The sequence below is a fragment of the Vipera ursinii genome (genome assembly GCF_947247035.1).
Source record: "Vipera ursinii genome assembly, chromosome: 1".
Taxonomy (NCBI): Eukaryota; Metazoa; Chordata; class Lepidosauria; order Squamata; family Viperidae; genus Vipera; species Vipera ursinii.
The window spans coordinates 65,386,140-65,410,005 of record NC_139512.1 but is presented as its reverse complement, the minus strand read 5'-3'; the positions used below and the strand labels follow the sequence as shown (position 1 = coordinate 65,410,005).

Genomic DNA, 23,866 nt, shown 5'->3' with positions numbered 1-23,866 from the left:
ATGCAACCATGTTATTATAAATTTTTATTGTTCTTTTTCGACCCCCTTAAAGATTTTAGTTTGTTTTCTAACTGAATTGTATAGCTTGTATGTCATAGGTCAGGGGTAGGCAATCTTGGCTCTTTTATGACTCGTGGACCAACTCCCAGAATTCCTGAGCCAGCTATGCATAGCTGGCTCAGGAATTCTAGGACTTGAAGTCCACGAGTCATAAAAGAGCCAAGGTTGCCTACCCCTGTCATAGGTGGAAAAAAATTCTGAAGTGATTTATCTTGCTCTAATTTTATTTACATCTCAAAAACCTGGCATTTTAACAGGGGTGTGTAGACTTTTTGTATCCACTGTATAAAGAGTGAATAGAAATCAATGATGTATAAAGTAATAATTAAAACAATGTTTAAGATTTTATAAATATTGGGGGAAATGGTATTATTAGTTGTCATGTATGGCTTCTATAGTGATTCAATGGTCAGCAATTCAGTGATCCACCTGGCAGACTTTGATAGTTATTTTTTTGCTCTCTGGGGCATGTAGTACAATCATAGACAATCTGCTTTGCATAGGAAAGGACACTAGTTTCAGCATTTCCACTTAGAATTGACAGACTCCTATCTGAACCTCTGGAGACCCACCACCAGTCAGTTAGTCCATAGCTAGATAGATTAATAGCTTGGCTCACGATAACTTATTTTTCTTAATTTAAAGCTGGGAGTATAAATGATTATGATTCTTCCAAGCAACTGAAAAACAAGGGCTTTTATAGCTTATTCAGTGGTGTCAAACTCAATTTCATTGAGGGCCGCATCAGCATTGCGGTTGCCCTTAGGGGGCCGGGTGGGTGTGGCCAGGGTGGGCATGGCCTACTGGGTGGGCGTGGCTAGAGTGCATATGGCCTACTGGGTGGGCGTGGCCAGCTCTACATCGTTCACATCAAGGGTGCCTATGGGGGCCTGGTCAGGAGTGGGACAGATCTGAGGGTCTCTGGCAGAAGGAGGGTCTCTGGGCCAGGGCCAAGGCAGTGGGGGCCGTTCCCTCACTGTTTCCAGGATGGCTTCGCGGGCCACATGAAACCACTTCGCGGGCCGGATCCGGCCCCCAGGCCTTGTGTTTGACATGTCTGGCTTATCTTATAGAGAATATGATTTTATTCATCATGACCAGTCTTGTATTTGGCTGAAATTTACTTTCTTGGTGGGGAAGGATGACACAGCAGGGAAGTTAGATTATTTTTATTTTTAAAGGAATTTTTATATGATATGAGAGAAAACAATTCTAATGTAGCTAACTTGTATTCAAATTTGGGAGGGAAGATGTTTTTGTGTCAGTCCTGATGACTGCCTAGATGAGTTCCTGCAAGGTTTTGGAGGGTTTTTTTTTTGCAAGAGTATTGGAAATGATTTGCCACTGTTGTCTTTGTAGGGCTGAGTGTCACCTAGCTGACTTCATACCTAAAGCAGGACTAGAGTTCAATTACCCAGCTTCTACAGTAGTATGGTGCCTTAACCATGACATGAAACTGGAACTTGTATTTATTATAAATAAATGTCTTCAGATGTATAAAATTAGTACTGAATAAGAAGTGGAAGGAATTATTTCAGAAATTTACAAGAATATAAAAGGACATTCTGTAAAAGGTGTGTGTAAAAGGAATTTCATTGCTCAACCAACAGCAATTCCAGCTGAAGGCAGAGCAGGCCTGCTGAGAAGACCACAGTACAAGGAGCCAAGAGGAACAAATGGATCCAACAGCACTGGAGCCCTTCATCTGATAAAGCCTTCCTCTTGTTGAACTCAAATTTCAGTGACTACATGGAGACATTCATGCTGATTTTATGCTAACGTGTGGAGCTGGTGGCCTTTTATCCAAGAACTAGCAGGAACAGAACCTGGTTAGTTTTGTCAGGATCCACCAAGATATGGCCATCTCCTCTGGTTATCAATATACAACATTGGATTCTGCTCTAAAGAGCTCAGAGAGCACTTGTTCTGTGTCCTGAGGTTGCCTCACTACAGCTCTCAGAGATCTCTCAAAATCTGCTTTTAAATTGAAGGGACCTAAGTATCTAGTATTTAGTGCTATCGATGCAATCTGAAGAATGATATAATCCCTACATTTGAAGAAGCATCTACTAACTTGCTCCAACCTCATCGTCTGCTGGACTTCAACTTCAGTGACCATGTGAATTCTGAAACTTGAAGCATAAGCTCCCAGGAGGACAGCAATTTGGCAAAAGCTGGGTTAGGCTCTTTAAGCAATTCTTAGATGCCAGCCAATCTGTCAGTCAGATTTGAAAATGATTACTTGCCTAGCAAACTGTGAATAGGAGCACACAGAAAGAGAAGCATTTAAAGAAGTTTTCTTCTTTTTCACTTACATTTAAGTATGTGTGGTTAGCTGGGTTAGTAACATCTGTGTATTTATTTTTAGGGCTTCTTCATCACTCTTTCCCTGTTTTTTCTCTTTTGTAAACAAGTAATTTGCTTTTTAGAACAAGAAAAAAGAGAATATGGGCTACTATGCTCACATGCATGATCTTAAGTCATAATTTGTATAATAAAAATTCCAGGTCCTTGGGAAGGATTTGATAGGTGGACAAAAAAATCCAATCCAGTCTAAACATCTGGTTGACTGTATGACCAACCATAATAACAGAACCAGCATCACTATTGAACCATTTTCATTCTCAAATCAGCTATCCTCTCTTCTACCGTCTGCTCAGACAGAACAAAATCCTCAACTGGAAAATAAAAAGAACTGAAATGAAGAATAATTAAGCATCTAGGACAGCACAAAGTGACAGAATAAGGTTGAAACTAGTTACAAAAAAATAGCTAGCACAACTATTGAAAGATGGCAATGCTGTAATATCAAATATAAGCATCAGCTCACTGCAAAAAACAAACCAATTGATGTATAGCAGAACTGCAGAATTGTCTACATCGCTGTGTTCTGAAGCAACTGAAGTTTCCAAATATTATTCAAGGGTAGCCCATTTAGGGAGTATTGCAGTGATCCAAAGAAAAGATGAGTAACTGAGGCATGAGTAACTGAGCGCAGGCCTCATCATCTAGAAAAGCGCACAACTGGTGTGCAACACCAGAAATGGTGAAGAAAAGAGCAAGAAAAATCAAGAATTGGTCAGCACCAGGTGAAGATGAACTGCATGGTTTTGGATTGAAACATTTAACTGGTTTGCCACCCGCTCATCACCAAACAACATATTGCAATGAGGTAAATTGAAGATTGGTTAATATCTGACCAAACCTTTCTGATAATGAAAAATCAAACGAAGGGCCAGCACCAGGCAACTGCAGGCCAATTATCTGCTTACCAATAATTTTCAAATTGCTAACTAGTACGGCAGCTAATGCAGTCCAGCAGCACCTACCGTAATTGAAAACAAGCTCTTTCTATCTGAGCAGAAAGGAAACTGCCTGAACAGCCAAGGGACAAAAGTTCAGCTCCTAATTGACAAGATGATTTTGGGAAACCGCAAGAGAAGGAAGATCAACTTGAACGTAGCTGGGATTGGAGACATCAGAAGCTTTGTGAAAAGATCCAATGGCAGAATGGAAGAAACAGTTGCTGGTAAATGTTAATAGACTGGGAAAGATTAATATTAAGAGAAGAATCTTTCAAGGGGACTCACTATCATCACCACTGATAGTCTCTGCATTGATTCCTCTGTCAATAATACTGAACAAGTCAGGTCACCACACATCAAAAACATCTGCTAGGCTATCCCACCTCCTTTACATGGACAATCTGAAACTGCATGGAAAAACACCATCTAAAATGGTGCTCAGCAACTGCTGCCCAAATATACAGCCAAGATAATGTAATGGAATTTGAACTAGGCAAATGTGCCACCCTTACCATTAACAAGGAAAAAATAGTGACAACTGAAGGATTCAAGATGACCTATGGAAATAACATCAAGAGTCTGGGTGAAGATCCCTACAAATATTTGCGCATCCTTCAGGCTGACATCATCAAGCACACTGAAGTCAAAAAAGTCAGGAATACATCAGAAGAGTGAATAAGATCTTAAAAGTTCAAGCTCAGTGGCAGAAATACCACAAGGCGATTAACACCGGGCAATTCCAGTCATTTGAAAAAACTGGAAGGGTGGACTGGATTTAAGCTGAACTTAAAGCCCGGATATGAAGACAGGAAAAATAATTACAATGAATCATTCCTGTCATACAGGCAGAGATGTTGACAGACTTATTTATCAAGAAGCATTGTTGCAAGTATACCAAACAGTGGAAGAAGAAAAAGGGTCATCAGAAGAATATCTGACAAACAGTGAAGAAGATGCACTTCCAGCTCTACTATTCTGTATGGTTGGATTGATCCTGGGGTCATGTGATCACCATTTGCAATTTTCCAGCCAGCTTCCAACAAGCAAACTTTATAAGGGAAGCTGGCTTCCCTTACAAACTTATCAAGTGCAATTGGGATTCATTTTAATGGCAGAAAAGATTGTGAAATTGGATGTGACTCATTTAACAACTGCCTTATTTAACAATGGAAACTCTGGTCCCAACTGTGGTTGTAAATCGAGATTACCTGTATATTAAGCAATCTGACTCTGCAGAGCTGTGCACAGAAAGGGAACAACAATGTTCTTTCCACAGTACTTTAAAGTGACTGACAGCATGTAGTTTGTGCAGGCAGCTGAACCATGACATGAGATATGTAGAAATAAAAGACTTTTTTTTAGTGGAGTTAAGGGAGTTGAATGAGTGTTGAAAGGAAAACTAAGCAGGCATGTTTAAACTGATCGTGTCTAAGGCTCATGGGCAGCAAGTGTTTCTTCTAAAGGTCTACACCGTGGGTGCTACTGTTGTAGAATGAGATATTTATATTTGGAGAACAATTTAGCTCAGGGAGAGAAAACATGTGAGCTATACATGGCCCGCAAATCTCAGAATCCCCAGTATTATGTTGCAGAAATCTGGGGCAAGTCACCCAAAATCCGTGGTGCAATTTTTGATAAGAAATACAAACACACAAAAAAATTGTGCTAAGCCTACAGAGAGGCTTAAGTACATTTAAAGAATTAGACCCTCCCACCAATTAAAAAAACAAACAAACTGGAAGATGAAGGGAATAGTCAATAGTGCTAGCTCCAGCAACAAAAAGATTGCTTCCCTGGATTTAAATCAACTGATTTGTTTGTGTGTAGCAGTCTTCACACACATGGTGCTCTCCAGATTTGAGAATTCCCAGGAAATATCTGCAATTAAAGGCTCCCTTACTGAGGACGATGGAAAAGACAGAAAAATTCCACATTCTTTCTAGTATCCACATATTCCATTCCTCCACAGCAGCCTTCTCAATCTGTTTACCTTGCAGGATGTTAGGACTGTAATTCCCCAAATTGCTAGCCACTCTCACCCTAGCTGCGGAGTACCTGGTTGGGGAAAACAACAGTACACTACTCATCCAACAAGTATCTCTATCCATATTATATTACGTGTGACATGAATCAGTCGTGTCATGCTCACAGCTTCAGTCAGAAACAGGGAAGAACAGAAACCTCAAGCAGTACTATTTCCTCTGTGTTATCCTACTTCTTGCATCCCTCTGCAACATCTGCCTTTTTTTTTAACGCCTTTGATGCTTGCTTAAGGAAACCACATACAGGCCAAACACTAGGTTTGGATTACAACTTGAACAAGACATTCCATTAACTGAGCTGGTTTATATTTTAGACTACTCAAGTTACAACTGAATTTATCCAAACATGAAGCGGAATCTCTGTATTAGCAGTTGGCAAGTTTTGCCAGGATTTTAGTTGATGGGGTAAATATAAAGCATCAAATGGAGACATGTTTGTAAGAAACGTCCCATGTGCAAAACCTGATGCAACGCAGAAGAGGACTGACCCTAAGATCTCTGAAAGGAGCGACTGGGCTGTTACAAGCAATAGCAATAGCACTTAGACTTATATATCACTTCACGGTGCTTTACAGTACTCTGAGCAGTTTACAAAATGTCAGCATGCTGCCCCCAACGATCTGGGTCCTCATTTTATCAACCTCAGAAGGATGGAAGGCTGAATCCACCCTGAGCCAGTGAGATTCGAACTACCAACTGCTGGCAATCAGCTATCAGCAGAATTAGCCTGCAACACTGCATTCTAACCACTGCGCCACCATAGCTCAAGAAGATGCAACTGACATCTCCTTTTAGCATGACATTTCATGGGGGAGCTCTTTTGATTCCAACCTCTAACTTTGCCTGTGAATAAAAATGCCTAACCCACATGGACTTCCTACTTCAGGTGCAGAGATGCTGAAGGACAGCACAGTATCCCAGCATCCAATCATCCAGGCAATGCAAGTATATCACCTATTGGCAACAAGGAAATAACTTTGTTCAAAGACTTAACTGCCCGTAAATATTAGCATTTTTAGCAAAAGGAAATGTTTACAGACTTACCTGCTGCAAAAGGCATCTTATATGGGTAGCCATTCCGCCCTGTATACACACTACCAACTCTGCTTTCTGGTACATGCATAACTCCACAAAGGCTGAAGCTGTTAATGGCTGGTCCCTCTCCACAACAATATGGAGAGCTACACCAATGAAATGGCTGAAACGAAGGGTCAGACGGTAAAGAACCAGGAGATACCAAAAGTCCCTCACAACCCGTTGCCTGCGACAACTCATCCTTCGGGTATATCGAGCGATGAGTGTAGCTATTATATCCACTTTGGCCATAATAAACATAAAATCCATTCAATGGCGTCAAGTCAGATGATTCAAAGAGACAGCCACAATCTGGATGATTGCCTGGAACAGGCAAAGGATGGAACTGAGGTACTGGGAAGGAAGGCTGATGAAATTCCTGCTTGGGGGTAGGAGATTTCTCTCCAGGTCTTCCATATTCAGGCTTCATGGAAGCTTGCCCACCCATTAGCAAAGGCAGTCTGTGGAAGAAACCCTCTGTGCCTTCAGAAGAGTTAGGTGATGGTGTGTAACTGACAGACTCCGTTTTCCCATAGATACTAGGAGAATCCTGATGAGCTACTTTTCCAAATGCACCCTCAGAGACACCTTGCCAGTTACGTTGACCCTCTATTTTGACAGAGGATATTTCCTTTTTGGATTTAACACAATTTTTTCCATTGGCTTTGGCCCACTTGAGTTTTGATTTGGAACTGTGTCCTTCCATCTTGCTTTCTCCAGTTGATTTACTTCTGGGCTTTAATGGTTGGTCTTTCTCGTGAGTCAGTTTCAGAAAAGCTGCAGCATTGAGACTGGCCAATCTCTTTGGGGCAGGATGGTAGGAAATTCCTTTGTCTTCCCGTGTTTTCCCTTCAAAGCCACTGCCCAGGGACTGGTTATAAGGAGCACACTTCTGACTTGGTTTAGTTTGGTTCTTTCCCTTCACTGTTTTAGTGCCTCGTTTTTCTGTCAAGGGCCATGAGCCCTGAGCTTTGCAACATACGCTATTAGTGCAACAAATCCCACTAATCTGGGGGGAATCTTTTCGAAAACGCCTGCCAGATAATAAGTTGTCATCCCGTTCAAAGAGCAGGTTATTCACCGCCTCAGCATTCAAGGAAGCTAGTCTCCGTTTTCTGGGCTCCGAGAGGCAGACATTATGCTCTTCCTCCTCAGTCCCAAGGCATGATAGCTGGCATTTGCCTACAGAAGAGTCTCGTTTCTCTGCTCCTGCTACCTGAACTTGTTCTGGAAGGCAGGAAGGTCTGAAGTCATCTACACAACTGGCAAGACCTCTTTTCATCACCCTTGGAGTCTCCTCTGACAGTGATCCAGCTACATCCTCTAGCCTTGTGAGTAGCACGGAGCAGGTTTTTTTGTCCACAGAGGGGCTGAGGCGTTTCCTTAAGGGATATGTCTTTCGGAATTCTTGCAAATTCCTGCTTTTAGTCGTATTGCCAAGTCTAGTCTGGATTTTCTGCCCTTCAGTACCATTTCCTTGCTTGCTGCCCTCCACCTCAGTCCTATCCATTCTCTCACCGTCAATCGGTGACAAAGCTTGGCCAGCAGAACCAGCTGAGTATTTCAGAAGCAAGAGCTGTTTCTTCCGGGCATGCGTCATAGGATCAATGTCCACCCCTGAGAACATAAAGGAAAATGCCTTAATATCAGCGGTAGATAAATGCTTCCTCACACAATGCACCAATACTTAGAACATATGTGCTCTATACAAAATATGGATCTTTGGGGGCAAGGGATAGGATTAGGATTTTCAGCTATCCTAAAAACATGTCTTCGTTTCAAACCAGAACTTGACAGTTACATTTGGCTAAAGACCAAACACCTAAACCTTCATTCCTTACTTAGAAGCATGCTACTCTACACTAGTAACTACTCTTACACTAATTCCAACAAATACTGATTTATCTCACCATCTCCTGTAGGGATGATTCTGATCAGGATTATTTACTGTATTTTCTGGCGTATAAGACTACTTTTTAACCCATGAAAATCTTCTCAAAAGTCAGGGGTCGTCTTATACGCCGGGTGCTGAAAATTTAGGGACAGAGCTGGCTGGAAAACCTGGAGCGGATCTCCCATTTAGTCTGCGCAGGGAAAGCAGGACCAATTGGAGAAGAAGCTGCAGTCTGTGATTTTTTACAGGGTTTATAGGGTTTCCTGCCTTAGCAGAGGGTTGGACTAGATGACCTCCAAGGTCCCCTCCAACTTATTATTATTATTATTATTATTATTATTATTATTATTATTATTATTATTATTATTATTAAGTTTAATCCACTTGCACTGTTTTATGTTTACATGTTTGATGACAAACAGCCTTATGTTTATAAGTGACAGTTTTCCTACTAAGCACCTGCATGTCATAAGCATTTGAATTAAAATTACCATATTAAAATCAAATCTGATGTTTTTTAATTTTTATTTAGTGTGCGTTGGAAGAGGGGTAGTCTTATACGGCGAGTATAGCCCAAACCCTATAATTTAACAGGAAATGTAGGGGGTCGTCTTATACGCCCAGTCGTCTTATACGCCGGAAAATACGGTAGTTCCAGGATTTCTCTTGCATAACCAGGAAGCCCCATTTTTGTGGGGAAAGAACAGGACACACCCCACCATTTTGAACCCAGCATAAAACTAACCCCGAAGCCTTCCTTCTTTATTTAGAAGCATGCTACTCTTTTGTTAATTTCAATCAATATCGATCCATCTCACCATCATCTGTAGGGATGATTTCCATCAGGGATTATCCACTTGTAGAATTTCTCTCACATAACTAGGGAAGCCCATTTTTTAAAAGGAGAAGTATCTACTTTAGCACTTTTATCTGGTACTGGAAAAGTGTTATCTTTGAATATTTGTGTTTTAAATAAAATCCTGTTAAAAAGCTCTAAAATGTGTTTGCAATATATCTGATTTTCATCTGCATAGAATGCATTCAAAAGAAAGAGAAAACTCATTACCAGGACTGGAGAAAATATGACAAGCGTCTCTGAGATTCCTGCATACAGAAGAATACATCCCGGCCAGGGTGAAAAACTGATCTGTAGAGGATGCTATCTCTTGGCCAAGAGAGAACGGCCATACATAGTTATGACGGCAGGGTTAGAAACCAGGATGAACAACAGTCAGAAATGCTGATTTTCCTTCACACTGCTTTTGGATCACATATTAGTAATACACTTATGTGGGACCAGCATATAATATTTTTAAGAACATGCTAGCAAGAAAAAGAAAACATCCTCCCACACGCAGATGGAACTGATTGGTCAGGTTATCAGAAATTCATCAGGCAATTACAATTTTACAGCTTTAGGTGTAAGAGTTAGAATTTATTCTAGCTGCATTTACTTTCCCTGCATACTATATAATTTCAGTTAATATGGATACATCCAGAATAGTGTATTCTGGCATCTAAAAACATATTTTTTCAAAAAAGGTAAAGCAGCTATCCCCTACTTCTCTATCAACAAGATTTATTTATTATTTATTTATTTTTGGGACTTATATGCCGCCCTATCTCCCGAAGGACTCAGGGCTGCTAAAAACAATAAAAACAACAATACAAAAGTTAAAAAAATAAAAATAAATAAACAGCCCCAATAAATAAGTTAAACTAAACAATTAAAAATTAAAAAACATTTAAAAAAAACCCTGTCGTCAGTCCAGGTCAGCCTGATGAAAAAGGAAAGTTTTAAGGCCGCAGCGAAAGGACCGGAGATCCGGGGCCATCCGGATAGCATAATTTTAAATTTCTGCTTACCTACATCTGATTCCCTCAATCCCAATTCCAAAATACCACTTAGGTATTGTTATGGCTCTGCTTCTACAAACTAAAAATGCTGCTCATTCATAAAAAAAAGAGCTGAAAGATAGAATGGACCCCTCTATTGCATCAAGGAAAATGTCCAAATTTTTATTTTTCCTTTCACTGGAAGCATGTAGGGCAGGGGTCCCCAACCTTGGCAACTTTAAGATCTGTGGACTTCAACTCCCAGAATTCCCCAGCCAGCATCTGATTCCCTCAATCCCAATTCCAAAATAACACTTAGCTGTTGTTATGGCTCTGCTTCTACAAACTAAAAATGCTGCTCATTCATAAAAAAATCATCCTTCTAGATATTTTGAAGATCCATTGCAGTTTTCTATCTATGTTTAAAGAATTGTTATTATTTCAGTGTTGGAATTACTATTATTTCAGGACAAATGTGACTTCATTTCCAAATTAATTTGGTTTCAACTTTTTTCCATCTATTTCATACCCAGCCCAGAAAATTCCATATTTGTTTCCTCCCCATCTCTGATTTTTCACAGTGCAAATAAACTTGTGGGAGAAGAGAAAGGCTTTGTTTTGTAGACACAACATAGCTATGCAATCACGTATTATTGAACAATGATAAATGAGGGCACCCTCCACTTCAATTTCATCTAGACCTGCTAAAAATAAATACTGATGCTCTGCTTATTTTCTTGTTTCTATTTTTTCTCCACTTTTGCAGTTATAAAATATCAGTAAGGCAGTAAAAATGCATGGCCCGTGAGCGGTGGATCATACCCATTTAGGCCCTTGGCAAAATTCTGTGAATTAGGCAGCAAGAAAGTAATATAAGCTTCATCCAGGAACATTCCAGAATATACCAGTACAATATCTTTGCCAGCTTGGAGGAGCACATATAGATAGATCTGCCTGTTTTTAAATGTTAAAGTATATGGAAAGGTCTTAGTCCTTACTCCCACCACTTATAACAGGGGGAAAAAATGCAGGAACTACAAGTCCTTTTTGCTCCTTGGGTGAGCAGCTAACCCCGCTTTCATTTTTTTCCAGAAACAGAAACGAAGAGGTCTCAAACGGCATCTAAAGTGGTCAACTGAAAGATAGAGTGGACCCCTCTATTGCATCAAGGAAAATGTCCAAATTTTTATTTTTCCTTTCACTGGAAACATGTAGGGCAGGGGTCCCCAACCTTGGCAACCCTAAGATCTGTGGACTTCAACTCCCAGAATTTCCCAGCCAGCATGGCTCGCTGGGGAATTCTGGGAGTTGAAGTCCACAGGACTTAGGTTACCAAGGTTGGGGACCAAGTGTCAGCATTTATTATCCAAAATATGTTTTTAAGCCCTGTAAAAAAAGGCCTCTGTGTAGGAGGAAACAATCCAAACTGTGGCCAAGAGAATCAATACTGTATTTACGGTGCCCTGAGGGAGTAAACCACAACCAAGGAAACAACCAAGGTTATCTGTTCCTTCCCTTCCGCAGGAGTACTAGAAGAACCTCTAAGACTAGCCAAGCAACAAGATCACTACCTATATTTACCTGTGAAAGGACTGGGCTGCCCCTCCCCCCAGCCTCTGTCAGTGATATGATAATGATTTTCAGGAGGGCCAACATGTTGTATAAAGAACAAAGACAAATACTTTTGTTACTTTTATTTGGCTAATGTTAACACATCACCCATTTTTAGTGCCTTTTGATTCAGGCTTCTAAATCTAACTGCAATAAATGAAGCTGTTGAGGGAATTAGAATATTTATGCCGTTTATAGGTTAGCAACCTTTACGATGGATCCCCACTTATATATCCCTACTTATAACCTGAATCCAGGGTTATAACACCTGTACATTCTCTTTCTCTCTCTCTCTCTCTCTCTCTCTCTCTCTCTCTCTCTCTCTCTCTCTCTCTCTCTCACACACACACACACACACACAGAGGGGGGGGGAGATAGACAGTTATTTTGGGCAATCGGTCAACCGGTATGTCCTGTTGCAGTGTTCTCATGGTCCAATGGCTATGATTTACAGCAGTTTTGCTGCTTTCTGCTTTGCTCTTTTTGGCCAGTTTTTGGCAAACATATTCATAGGAGTATGACAGTCACTTAATGGCTGCTACAAAAAAGTCATACAATTGGATCCAGTCATGTGGGTGCCTTGACATACAACCATCATGACTTATGATGTAAATTCTAGGCTCCAATACGGTCACACTACCTCTATTTGACAAAGCAGGTACAGCTACTCTCTCATTTATGTTCTTCTACCAAATCAAACAATCAGACACATTAAATACAGCTACTCCCTTTTAAGACACAATTTGGTTTTCGGAGAAGCTCTATGTATTGCGTCCAAGATTCTGGGAGCTGCGTATAGTTCTGAACTTCAGACTGAGTGCCTTCGTTTTAGAAAGGATCAAAGTTCATATTGGGGACCTCTAATCACAGCAGAATCTAAGAACAACCAATGCAGCACTGCAGGGGTCTTCAAACTTGGCCCTTTTATGGTTTGTGGACTTCAATGGCAGCTGGTTGAGGAATTCTGGGAGTTGAAGTCCACAAGTCATAAAAGGGCCAAATGCCCCTGCCTTACTGAAATATATCACAACAGGTCTGAAGTTTCATTTTCACTCTTAGTCTAGAGCTCTCTTTGAATTCCTCTCTCCACTTACGGTAATTAAAATTTTCTTTTGAAAATTAAGTTATGGAAGTAGTGTCAAACATGGATACCCTTACTCCCAAGGACTGTTCCTATAACTATTTTAAGTGCACAAAATACTGAGTAAGCAGCACTTTTGCCTCACTTTCCAAACACTGCTGTGAAAAAGGGCCATGTCTTAATCAGGCACTGCCTAAATATGCAAAAGACAGAGCTGCTCAGCTCTTTTTAAAAAGTAAGTAAAAAAAAAAAAGCTGGAGTAACTGCTGGTAAACTTTTTCAGTCAAACCAAAACTGCAAGATTATCCGAAGTAAGCAGTAGCTCCCGCCAACACTTCAAATGCCAGTCCCCGTTGAAAACTATAGCTGCAAACATACGGATACCTTGAATCTCTGTGGATGTATGCCCCATCCTGGCAATTATATTGCTGTCAAGCAATCCCTCTCCACAGTAAATTACAGGACATGCTATACTGTTATCAAAACCAATAATTGCCTTAGCTGGAATGTTTGATTTGCAGACTATGAGGCACTGAAAAAATGAGCCAGCAGTTACAGGCACAACATGCAGAGAAGCCTCCGGCGATAGGCTTGCATTTTCCCTCATGACATTTTTTAATTGCATGCACTGAAATTCGGCGGAGTATTACTTTGCTTGCAAGTCTTAATTTTTGACCGTGTAAGCAACACTATGAATTGTGCAGTAGGAGCATGCCATAGAGAAGAACAATAGGATATGTTCAGTGACACAATGAAATAATTATTCCAACTAGAAGAAAATTGTCCCAGAGGTTTAACACTACAGTATTCAACTACAATTGTATTGAAGCACCTGAGGTACATCTATGAACATAACTAGATTTTTATGAGGCTGAATAAGCACAAAAAATTGGTTTTGGGGGGGGAGAAATCCTGGCTTAATTGTGGAGCACACCTGTTACGAAAGCAATGCTCAGAAGAAACTACATTTTTCAGTGTTAATATAACCTGTGATATAAATGAATTAAAGGAAAATATTGGACTAATTTACATTAGAAGATGTTTCATAATTAGCTCATTATTTTACTAATTGGGTTCTTCTTTTAAATTTCTAGAAATTAGACCCTTGTTCCAAATGAAACTTCTGATGACTTCCATGGAAAATGGTAATGCTCTCAATCACTTTAACTGACACTTTTCAAATATTTAAACTCTTCTCAAATCAAGAACAATCAAGCTTCTCCTTCACCGCCTCCTCCCCTCCCAGAAAACACCCAGAAGAAGTGAAGAGTTTATCATCAAGACACACAAACAACCTCAACTGCAAAACCACTTTCTCTGAAACATAGAAAAAAAATTCAGAAGATAGGTAGGGTAAGACAATATTCTTCTTTCCACATACCGCCCTCCATCTAAGAACCAATCTCCCCCATCTATTGGTGGACTGTGGGAATCATACATGGGCATGCTTGTCTCTGTGTGCCCCAAAACAATCATGCTCCCAGGAAACATCTTGGGAGTAGTTTGGGGAGAGCGATATCCAGGGGAAGTCAGTATTGGCAGTGATCTTTTATTTAAACATATATATTTATTTCTTATGAAATGCTACAGTATTGAATCTTCAAATTGTCCTATTGTTTTGGATGGACTGGATTTTCTGCTCCAGCTAAAAGAATACATGAAGCTAACATGCTTAAAATTTTAGCAGGGACATGGGATTTGGGGTAGTAGCGGGGAATTGTCCATATGCACTCTGACTCATAGACAGCTTTCTATTTTTCCCCCCAGAGTTATTAAGTTTCATTTTTCAATACTACAGCCAAATTATCTCAATTAAAATTAAATTAAAATATTCTTGCTTGTGCTGTAAATGAAATTTTAAAATATTCTCCTTCTTCCTCAACCCTTTTAAAGCTCTTTATTGTGGTAAAAACTGAATTTATTTCATTATTCGATGCAGACATATGTAGTTTCAGTTTTTGTACACTTTCCATTTTGGGAATACTACAAAATGGCACCTAAATGCAACTTATAATTTCTAAAGATCACACTATTGTGAGAAAGAAATCAGTTTACCATGATGTGATAGCATTGATGAGAAACAACAATTTCCTTGGTAAAGGCATTTTAAATTATCCCAAAAGGAAAGATGTAGTAGCTGATTCAACATTGTTCAGACTCTATGATACCATATTTATTTTAAAATAAATTGTCATATGTCTACCGGCTGTATTTCAATATCATGTTTGTTAGCCCAGCCGGTTGACAGCACCTAACCAAACTTGGCAGATCTCAAAAAGCTACCATAGGTAAAGGAATGAGAAAGCAAAGAAGGATCCCTCAATATTTCCTTTCCAATGCTCTATGCAACACTGGGACAGAGTTAAGAGTTACTGTGTTGATTTGGCACCCTAAGTCAAGAGCAGCCCTATAGTATTTTGTGAAAAAATTTAATTACACAAGAAATTAAGGGCAGCCATGATACTGTAAATCAGACTGCCACTATTTGAGGAAGAAAAAGACCTTTGTGACAAAAAGCAAGCTTGAAATTACTTCTTCTCACTACCACAGAAGTTTCTCTTGATGTGCTACTACATTCTTTAAAATTGAGCAGCAGCGAAGTTGCCTCAGGGGAACTGGGGAGCCTCCCAATTTTTCCTGTGCCTCTGGATACCTCAGTGCTTTTCTCGCAATGGCTAAGGGAAGCCGGATACATCTCTTTCATCTTTACAACCCGCAAAAATGCCTTCTCAATACATTACTGTATTCTTCTTACTCAGGTGGTCATTGGAAACTGCATCTTTCCCAGAACACGAATTTTACCCAACTTTATTTTTTGCTAGATTTACCTAACTCCTCATAGTATGGATGCTTTATTCCATAGTTAAATGAATGGAAGATAGCAAGGTTAGAGAATGGAGAGATGAGCATGTGGAAGATGGATACCTATTTTGCTTGGAGCTTGTAACCAAAAGAAAAAAAAATCTGCTCAGAAATTTTCACTGAAATTGTCAAATTGACTGTGTTCCACTGGAACTAAACTTGAAAAAGCTACAGTTTTTTGGCTCTGAACTTCAAAAAATTTGTTGAAATATATGCATTTTATTTTAAGCTTGTAATAGTCCAAATAGCCTGTAGTCTACATAGTTTTCTATGATTGAAACAGTTGAAATAATAGTATTAAAAGCAGCCAAGTTCTGTTCTAAAGCCAGAAAAAATGAGTGTTTAGGATAGATCACCCTCCTTTTGTGTAGTACGTTAGATATTTCAGGGTCTTGCCCTACAATCTTATGAAATCTTGGTGTTTTAGCCTCAGAAATCTCAGAAAATTTGGCATACCTGTTCAAAATTCCTTGTGATATTTCAGGTAAGAACAATGAAATCTTGTAACATTTATGATCTTATATATATGCAAGGCCTGGAGGAATTTTGTCCATAGGGTCGCGATGGGTCGGACACGACTTCGCAGCTAACAACAACAACAAAATATATGCAAGAGGCCTATATAAATATATAAAATTTAGATTGTGCCGTATTTTCCGGAGTATAAGACGACTGGGCATATAAGACGACCCCCGACTTTTGAGAAGATTTTCATGGGTTAAAAAGTCGTCTTATACGCCGGAAAATACGGTAATTGTGAATATCTTTCTTTTTAAAATTAAATAAATAAAACTATCACCCTACACGTATGTTAACTGGCTCAGAAATCTTACCCACTGATTGCTTATCAATCATTCCTTCTCACTAACTGGAATGAAATATCAAATTAAGTGGTATAAAAATCGGTGCTGCATGTTCAGTTCTCTGCAATTTTTTAATTTATGATTTGCTTGAAGAAATGTTTATCAAATTTGCACATAATACAAAATTGGGTGGCAAACCTAATATGCTAGATGGCAGAAATAAAATTCAAAATTATTCTGATTGACAAGAGAGCTGAGAATAACATAAGGATATTTAAAAGAGACAACTCCAAAATTCTTAGTTTAGGAAACTGAAATTTCATATGCCAGTAGATTAAGGGCTGTCATATAACCCACAATCCTTCTAATTCTATAGGAAGAATGGCTCAAAGGATGGGTACCATGACTGAATAATGCTTTCTAGCCTTAGTTCTACTCATTTCACAAAACTGCTCCATCGCTATCATATCCTTCCCAAAAGATCCACCCAGAGGCTGCCACTGGAGCAGGTAATTCTGCAAGTACCTTGGTGCTGAACCAGACAAGGCTTTATAAGTAAAAAAACAAGTTCAATCAACTAGCTACTTATGGGAACTAATAATTTCAATTTATATTTTTGTTGGTCTGACCCCCATCTTGAATATTGTGCCCAGTTCTAAGCATCATTCTTATAAGAATGAATATAAAATGAAATTAATTCAGAAAAGAACAAGAATGTTATTGGAGACTAGAAAATCAGTTCTATCTTGAGGCCCTATGGAAAACCATTACAGAATAACAGAGTTGGAAGGGACCTTGGAGGTCTTCTAGTCCAAACCCCTGCTCAAGCAGGAAATCCTATACCCGTGGTGGCGAACCTATGGCACGAGTGCCACTGGTGGCACGCTGAGCCCTCTCTGTGGGCACGTGTGCCGTCGCCCCAGTCCTAGGCCTTCAGCTGGGTTTTATAAAACCTTTTCGCTTTAGACCTCCTCTGCCGTGTGCAAAAAAAAAAAAAAAGTTCAATCAATCATTTTCAACTTCTCATAGGAAAAAAAAAGATCTTGCAAAGTTGGAATTGATTGATTGAACTTTTTAGTCCCACCCAGTCTGCCGTTACCACCGCGGCCACGCCGACCCAATGGGCCATGCCGACCCAATGGGCCACGCCCACCTGACATATGACAATACATAAGTGTGTTTTGGGTTGCAGTTTGGGCACTTGGTCTCTAAATGGTTCGCCATCACTGCCCTATACCATTTCAGACAAATGGCTGTTCAATCTCTTCTTAAAAGCTTCCAGTATACCCACAGCTTCTGGAGGCAAGTCGTTCTGCTGATTAATTATTTATTTATTTATTTATTTATTTATTTATTTATTTATTTATTTATTTATTTATTTATTTATTTATGGGACTTATATGCCGCCCTATCTCCCGAAGGACTCAGTGTGGCTAACAACAATAAAAACAACAATACAAAAGTTAAAAAAAGATTAATTGTTCTGTCAGGAAAATTCTCCTTAGTTCTAGGTTGGTTCTCTCCTTGATCAGTTTCCATCTATTGCTTCTTGTCAGGTGCTTTGAAAAATAGGTTGACCCCCTCTTCTTTGTGGCAGCCCCTTAGATATTGGAGCACTGCTATAGTATCACCCCTAGTCCTTATTTTAATTAAACTAGACATACCCAATTCCTGCAACCGTTATTCATAGGTTTTAGCCTCCAGTCCCCTAATCACCTTTGCCATTTTTCTCTGCACTCTTTTTAGAGTCTCAACCTCTTTTTTACATCGTGGTGACCAAACTGTACTGTACATGTATGGATGGTTTGACTTGCTGACATTAAGGCCAGTTCCAAATGTATGATACTAAATATTGACTATTTTCTGACTATTTCTACCCACCTGGTGGATTTGACAATATCAGCATGTTCTAGATCTCATCAATGGCGCAGTGCCCTCTTATGGGACCCCAAGCTTCTTCTGAAGTTTTCATGGCCCCAACTCTGTTGTCATTTAGGAAAGCTACGAAGGTAAGACTTTTTCAACAGTCCCTGGGGTAGGATATTGTTTGACTCCACTTGCTGTCTCTCTGATAGTAGTTTGCTGCTGCTGTTGATTTGTTTTTAATCTGTTTCTTTATATTATAGGTCCTGTGGAATTGCTTCAGTCATTGAGGTGGACAACACATCTCAATAAATAATAAAAATTCTGAAGAGGAGAGAAAGCTTCTTCATTTTACCAAGGGGTTCTGTTGCCTCACTGAATCAGTCCTTAATTCAGGAATTCATTCTGATCTAGAAATAGCAGCAAAATCAGAAGCTCAGCAGTTGCTGGGAACAAGAATAAGACCCCAAAAGCCTGCAGAAAGGTTAGAACCTCATCAATTATGCTGCACAACCGCTAATTAGATTTCATTAATTAGATTAAAAGAAGTTGCTGAGAAAAAGTATTAAAATGCACACATGCCAAATGGATTACTATGTTCTCATTCAGCTATTCACTGCAAATTGACCAATCCAGTGCTTTGATAGGGAAACATTCTAACGTGCAAAACAAAGTAAGCATGGGGCACCTTACATATCAATCCTGAATGATTTAGGTATCTGATATTTAAATCAATAAAATCAATAAATTAATAAAATCAAGAATCATCAGAAGAATCTTCTTTGATCACCATCCCTCCCTCAGTATGCTACTCCTTCTTTTCTCTCCTTCTGACTGCAACCCCATTTATGCTTTTTAAATAATTATCTGTGAACCTTTTCATTTCACTAAATTCATTGAATTTAGTCACCAGTTGTCCTTAATCCCAATGTATTTGAAAGCTTTATCAGACATCTTGGACCAAGTATAATCCAATAATTATTCTTTAATTCTGTTTTTGCTTTACGATGGATCCAAGCAGGAGGATAAAGAAAGAGTACACTGCACTCCTTCCTATTTTTCTCCATATCCAATGCCACTATGTAGTAGGTTGAATTTAGACTAGAGAGAGTGACTTGCCTAAAATCAACCAATGAGTTTCTATGCTTGAGAACACATGAGAGCCTGGGTTTTTCCAGCTCTAGCCCAACATGCACTGGGTCTCATTAAATTATCTAAATTTTACTCATTCTGTTATTTTCAATTAATCATCTGAAATGTTATGTGGAAATTATTCCTCGCCCACATCAGAAAATGTATTTATAATTAGGAATAAAATTTCTAATATGAACATTAAAAAAATAGCTTAGGCAAAAGGAGTTGTAAGTCCACCCATTTGGACAGGTCAAGGTTGGGAAAACTCAATTCTCCTCTAAGCAGTACAAGTAAAGGCTGCAATTCTTTTATAGTTGATCTTCAACTCAAAGTAACACACAGTAAGTGTCCCTGAATCTAGTCATTTTTAGGTAAAGGAACTATGCAAAACATCTCTGGTTTGAACCACAGTTATAAAATCTGCAGCATCTTCTGTAAATCCTCTATAACAATGCATTGTTTTTGATTTAGAAATTGATGAGCTCTGAGAAATAACAGTAACAGTTCCTTGCTGTTGCATTTCTTACAGTAAGGTGGAACCTATGTGAATATTACACGTGTTAATAACATATTAGTGATTGGTGTTTCTGGCAGGTGCTATGAAAAAATGAGACAGTCTGAAGAAGAATAGTAGCTGTAATAAGAGAGGTAGCTCTTGATTTGTGACAATCAGAACAAGAATTTGATGGTTGCGACTAGAAGCGCTCACAGGACTGGACATGATTTTATGACCATTTTTACAGCAGTTGTTAAGCAAATCAAGTGATCATAATTGTGAACCAATTCTCCCAAATGAGCATTTTTTGCTGGAAACCAGCAAAAATCATTACAAATTGTGGCCACGATTGCAGGACACTGCAACAACTTGTAAATGTGAGCCAATTGCCAAGGGCCCAAAATTTGGCAATGTGCCCATGGGGGAGGAAAGAGTGACATTTTTCAGCAGCCAGAAGTGCTTTGCAGGCAGTAAAACACCTTTTCCAAGGTCATTGTAACTCAACAGTCATTAAATGACTGGTCGTAAGTCAAGGGCTACCTGTACATCTCATGGCACAGGCTAGTGGTCCTTGGCTTGGAACTTTTAGTGTCTGACTTAAGACTGCAGGAAATAAGGCCATAAAAAACTTACTTTAGATATGTTCAAAACTCTATTGCTCATTTTTGTACAAGCACAAAGTAACAGAAAAGCAAAGCCAGATGTGTGAAAGCATTTACATTTGCTATCAAGGTATAGTCTTAATTAGCAATCATAGTAATATATAAAGTGAAGAATAAGGGCCAAACTACCAATATTACAGTACTAAGAAATGCAAAAATCAGGGCAGTGTATGACCATGATTAATCTAAATTAGTATTAGTAACAAAGGTAGTCCTCAGCTTATGATCACATTTGAGTCCAAAATTTCCATCACTAAGCAAGACAGTTGTTAAATTGTTTGCCCATTGCCAGTGCAACTTCGAACGACCATTAAAATAATGATTTTATGTCCTATACCTATACTTCTTTTGAAAACTTTAGAATGGATTTCGTGGCCTCTTCAAGTCCTAATGCAATTCAACCTCTTTAGCATATTCTATTTTCTGACACTGGCAGGGAATAATTTCCAGATGACATTTCAGATGATTAATTGAAAATAAGAGAATGAGTAACAAAATAGAAGAAACATCTCAGGGATCGTCATGTTGGTTGTGAATTGCAAATGTTAAATTCTGCACTGGAGATATCCCAGTTTGGGAAAGATTGGTTTAGATTCCCAGACTTTTATTTTTTAATTCTTCCAGGTAAAGTTGCCTTTCCAGAGTAGGCAAAATCATGTAAATAAGGAGTGATGTCAGTTTTGATTTCTGGATTCTCAAATTTTCGTAATATGTTAATTATACTTCCACTGTGCTATTGAACAGAGCCTTTTCTTTCAGAACAAAATTACTTTACATTAATGAACTTTTGAAAGTTGTTAAAGAGAGAGTTCTTCCAGGTGCTATCATGATGACTGCATGTCAGCTTCTTCTGTTTTAAATTGAATTTATACTGAATTTATTGTTATCACAGAGGCTTTTATTATTTACATATACTACAGATGTTTTAATTGCAGGTAGTCCTCGACACAGACTGTTTGCTTAAGAACAATTCAAAATTACAACTGGCTCAGAAAAAGTCACTTACAACTACTCAGGCTGAATAAATGTATTTCTCTAAGGAAAGTACCCCTTAGGTACTGCAAAGAAAATCACCCTTAATTAAGACTGCCCCTCCTCCCCAAAATTAGGTGTCACCTCCTACCATGTCAGTCTAATTTGCCAACCCCCAGCTGAAACCAAACCCAGAGATCTATTTTATAAATGTGTATCTCTGACACTTGCTTATGTGTATACTGTGTAACCTGTGTGCAAACCGGCCAGAAATGACAAGTCTCTGGACAAAAAGCAAAGCAAAACAACTAATTCAATAACTACTGATTACGCTGTCTCTAAAAGGAAGCATCCCATTGATAAAATTAATTGCTTCTCCTTTCTACATGTATATACTCAAACCACTCTCTTTCACATGGATACACAGAATGCACATATATTTTCTCCCTCTTTCCTTCCAGCATAGAAAGCATAAAAGAAGAAAACACTGGATAAACATGAGGTGAACAAAAGGGGAAGTAAAGTGAAATAAGGGAATAAAACTGGCTGGAGAAAAGGGATCCTGACATAAAGGGGAGCCGGGGGGGGGGGGGAAGGGCATTTCTTCTGCGGCTTTGAGACTGAGGCATCTAAACAATATATATGGAGTTCATGACTTTCTACCTATGAATTCTGCATAATTTTTTCTAGAGTTCTCACTCATTGCAGTTGCATCTTCCTTTCTAAACTCTGTTGCCTTTTAAATAAAAGTAAAGGTAAAGGTTCCCCCGCACACGCGTGCTAGTCGTTTCCCACTCAAGGGGCCGGTGCTCATCTCCGTTTCAAAGCCGAAGAGCCAGCGCTTGTCCGAGGACGTCTCCGTGGTCATGTGGCCAGCATGACTAGACGCCAAAGGCGCACGGAACGCTGTTGCCTTCCCACCGTAGTGGTCCCTATTTTTCTACTTGCATTTTTACGTGCTTTCGAACTGCTAGGTTGGCAGAAGCTGGGACGAGTAACAGGCGCTCAACTCTGTTACGTGGCACTCGGGATTCGACCCGGCAAACTGCCGACCTTCTGATCGACAAGCTCAGCGTCCTAACCCACTGAGCCACCACGTCCCTTGCCTTTTAAATAAGGCCCACCTCTATTCTATGAACAATAGCTAGCCCACTGCTAAGGCAATTAGGGGTAGAAATGCCCGCCTTTCTTTGGGGAAAATACAGGGATAGTTCAAAATGATCTGTTTTGCTAAAGGAGATTTTTAACAAGACATCCAGAAAAAGAAAGAGGCTTTGCAGGGAACTGGTTTAGTAGCCTACTTAATTACAAGACATTGTCGAGGGGGGGGGATGTTTTGGATCCTTATGGCAGCAGAACGGAAGGAATAATGTGAATATAGCGAGTCAAAGCCTTTGAGTAGCATGGCTTTGTAAACCACCTCTTCCTGACTTAGTCAGAAATAAGTATCTCAGCCAAATTTAGTATGGAGAATGCTCCTACATGGAATTCAACAGGGGACCTTGTCACAAAACAAACCCAAAGCAATCCTTGGCTACACTCCCTGGTTAACTCAGGCAATATGTTTTAACTGTAAACAAACCACAGAAGTACAGCTTGCAATCCACACGGTCCAGAGGGAGGAACTGACAACTAGGAAAAATGGCAAGCAATTCTTCTGCAGAGTCCTGGAACTTTGCTGGCTGTCAAATGATATCTTTGCACCAGCTTGAGAAAAAATTCTTCTCTATACTGAAACTATCATTAATTCAAAGGATTCAATTTAATTTTGTTTTCACTTACGGACAGAGTAACAAGAAGAACTTAGAAGCTGATTTTAATTCAGTCTCCACAGCCAAACAGGTAAAATTTCATCATTTCATTTCAGAATAGGCAGATATTTCCCCATAAAATTTACAGGTGAAACTCAAAAAATTAGAATATTGTGCAAAAGTTCATTTATTTCAGTAATGCAACTTAAAAGGGGAAACTAATATATGAGATAGACTCATTACATGCAAAGCAAGATAGTTCAAGCCGTGATTTGTCATAATTGTGATGATTATGGCGTATAGTTCATGAAAACCCCAAATTCACAATCTCAGAAAATTAGACTATTAAATGCAATCAATAAAACAAGGAGTGTACATAGAACAATATCGGACCTCTGAAAAGTATAAGCATGCATATGT

At 39.2% G+C, this 23,866-nt stretch overlaps 1 protein-coding gene across 1 annotated transcript in view; it reads right to left on the bottom strand.

Moving 5' to 3' along the window:
* Positions 1–23,866, bottom strand: part of BAHD1 (bromo adjacent homology domain containing 1) — a 71,225-nt gene that overhangs the window by 24,346 nt on the left and 23,013 nt on the right. The window contains exon 2 of the mRNA XM_083374849.1: positions 6,452–8,098. Coding sequence (XP_083230975.1) covers positions 6,452–8,081 — 1,630 coding nt within the window. The 5' untranslated portion in view covers positions 8,082–8,098. The remainder of the gene's footprint in view (positions 1–6,451; positions 8,099–23,866) is intronic.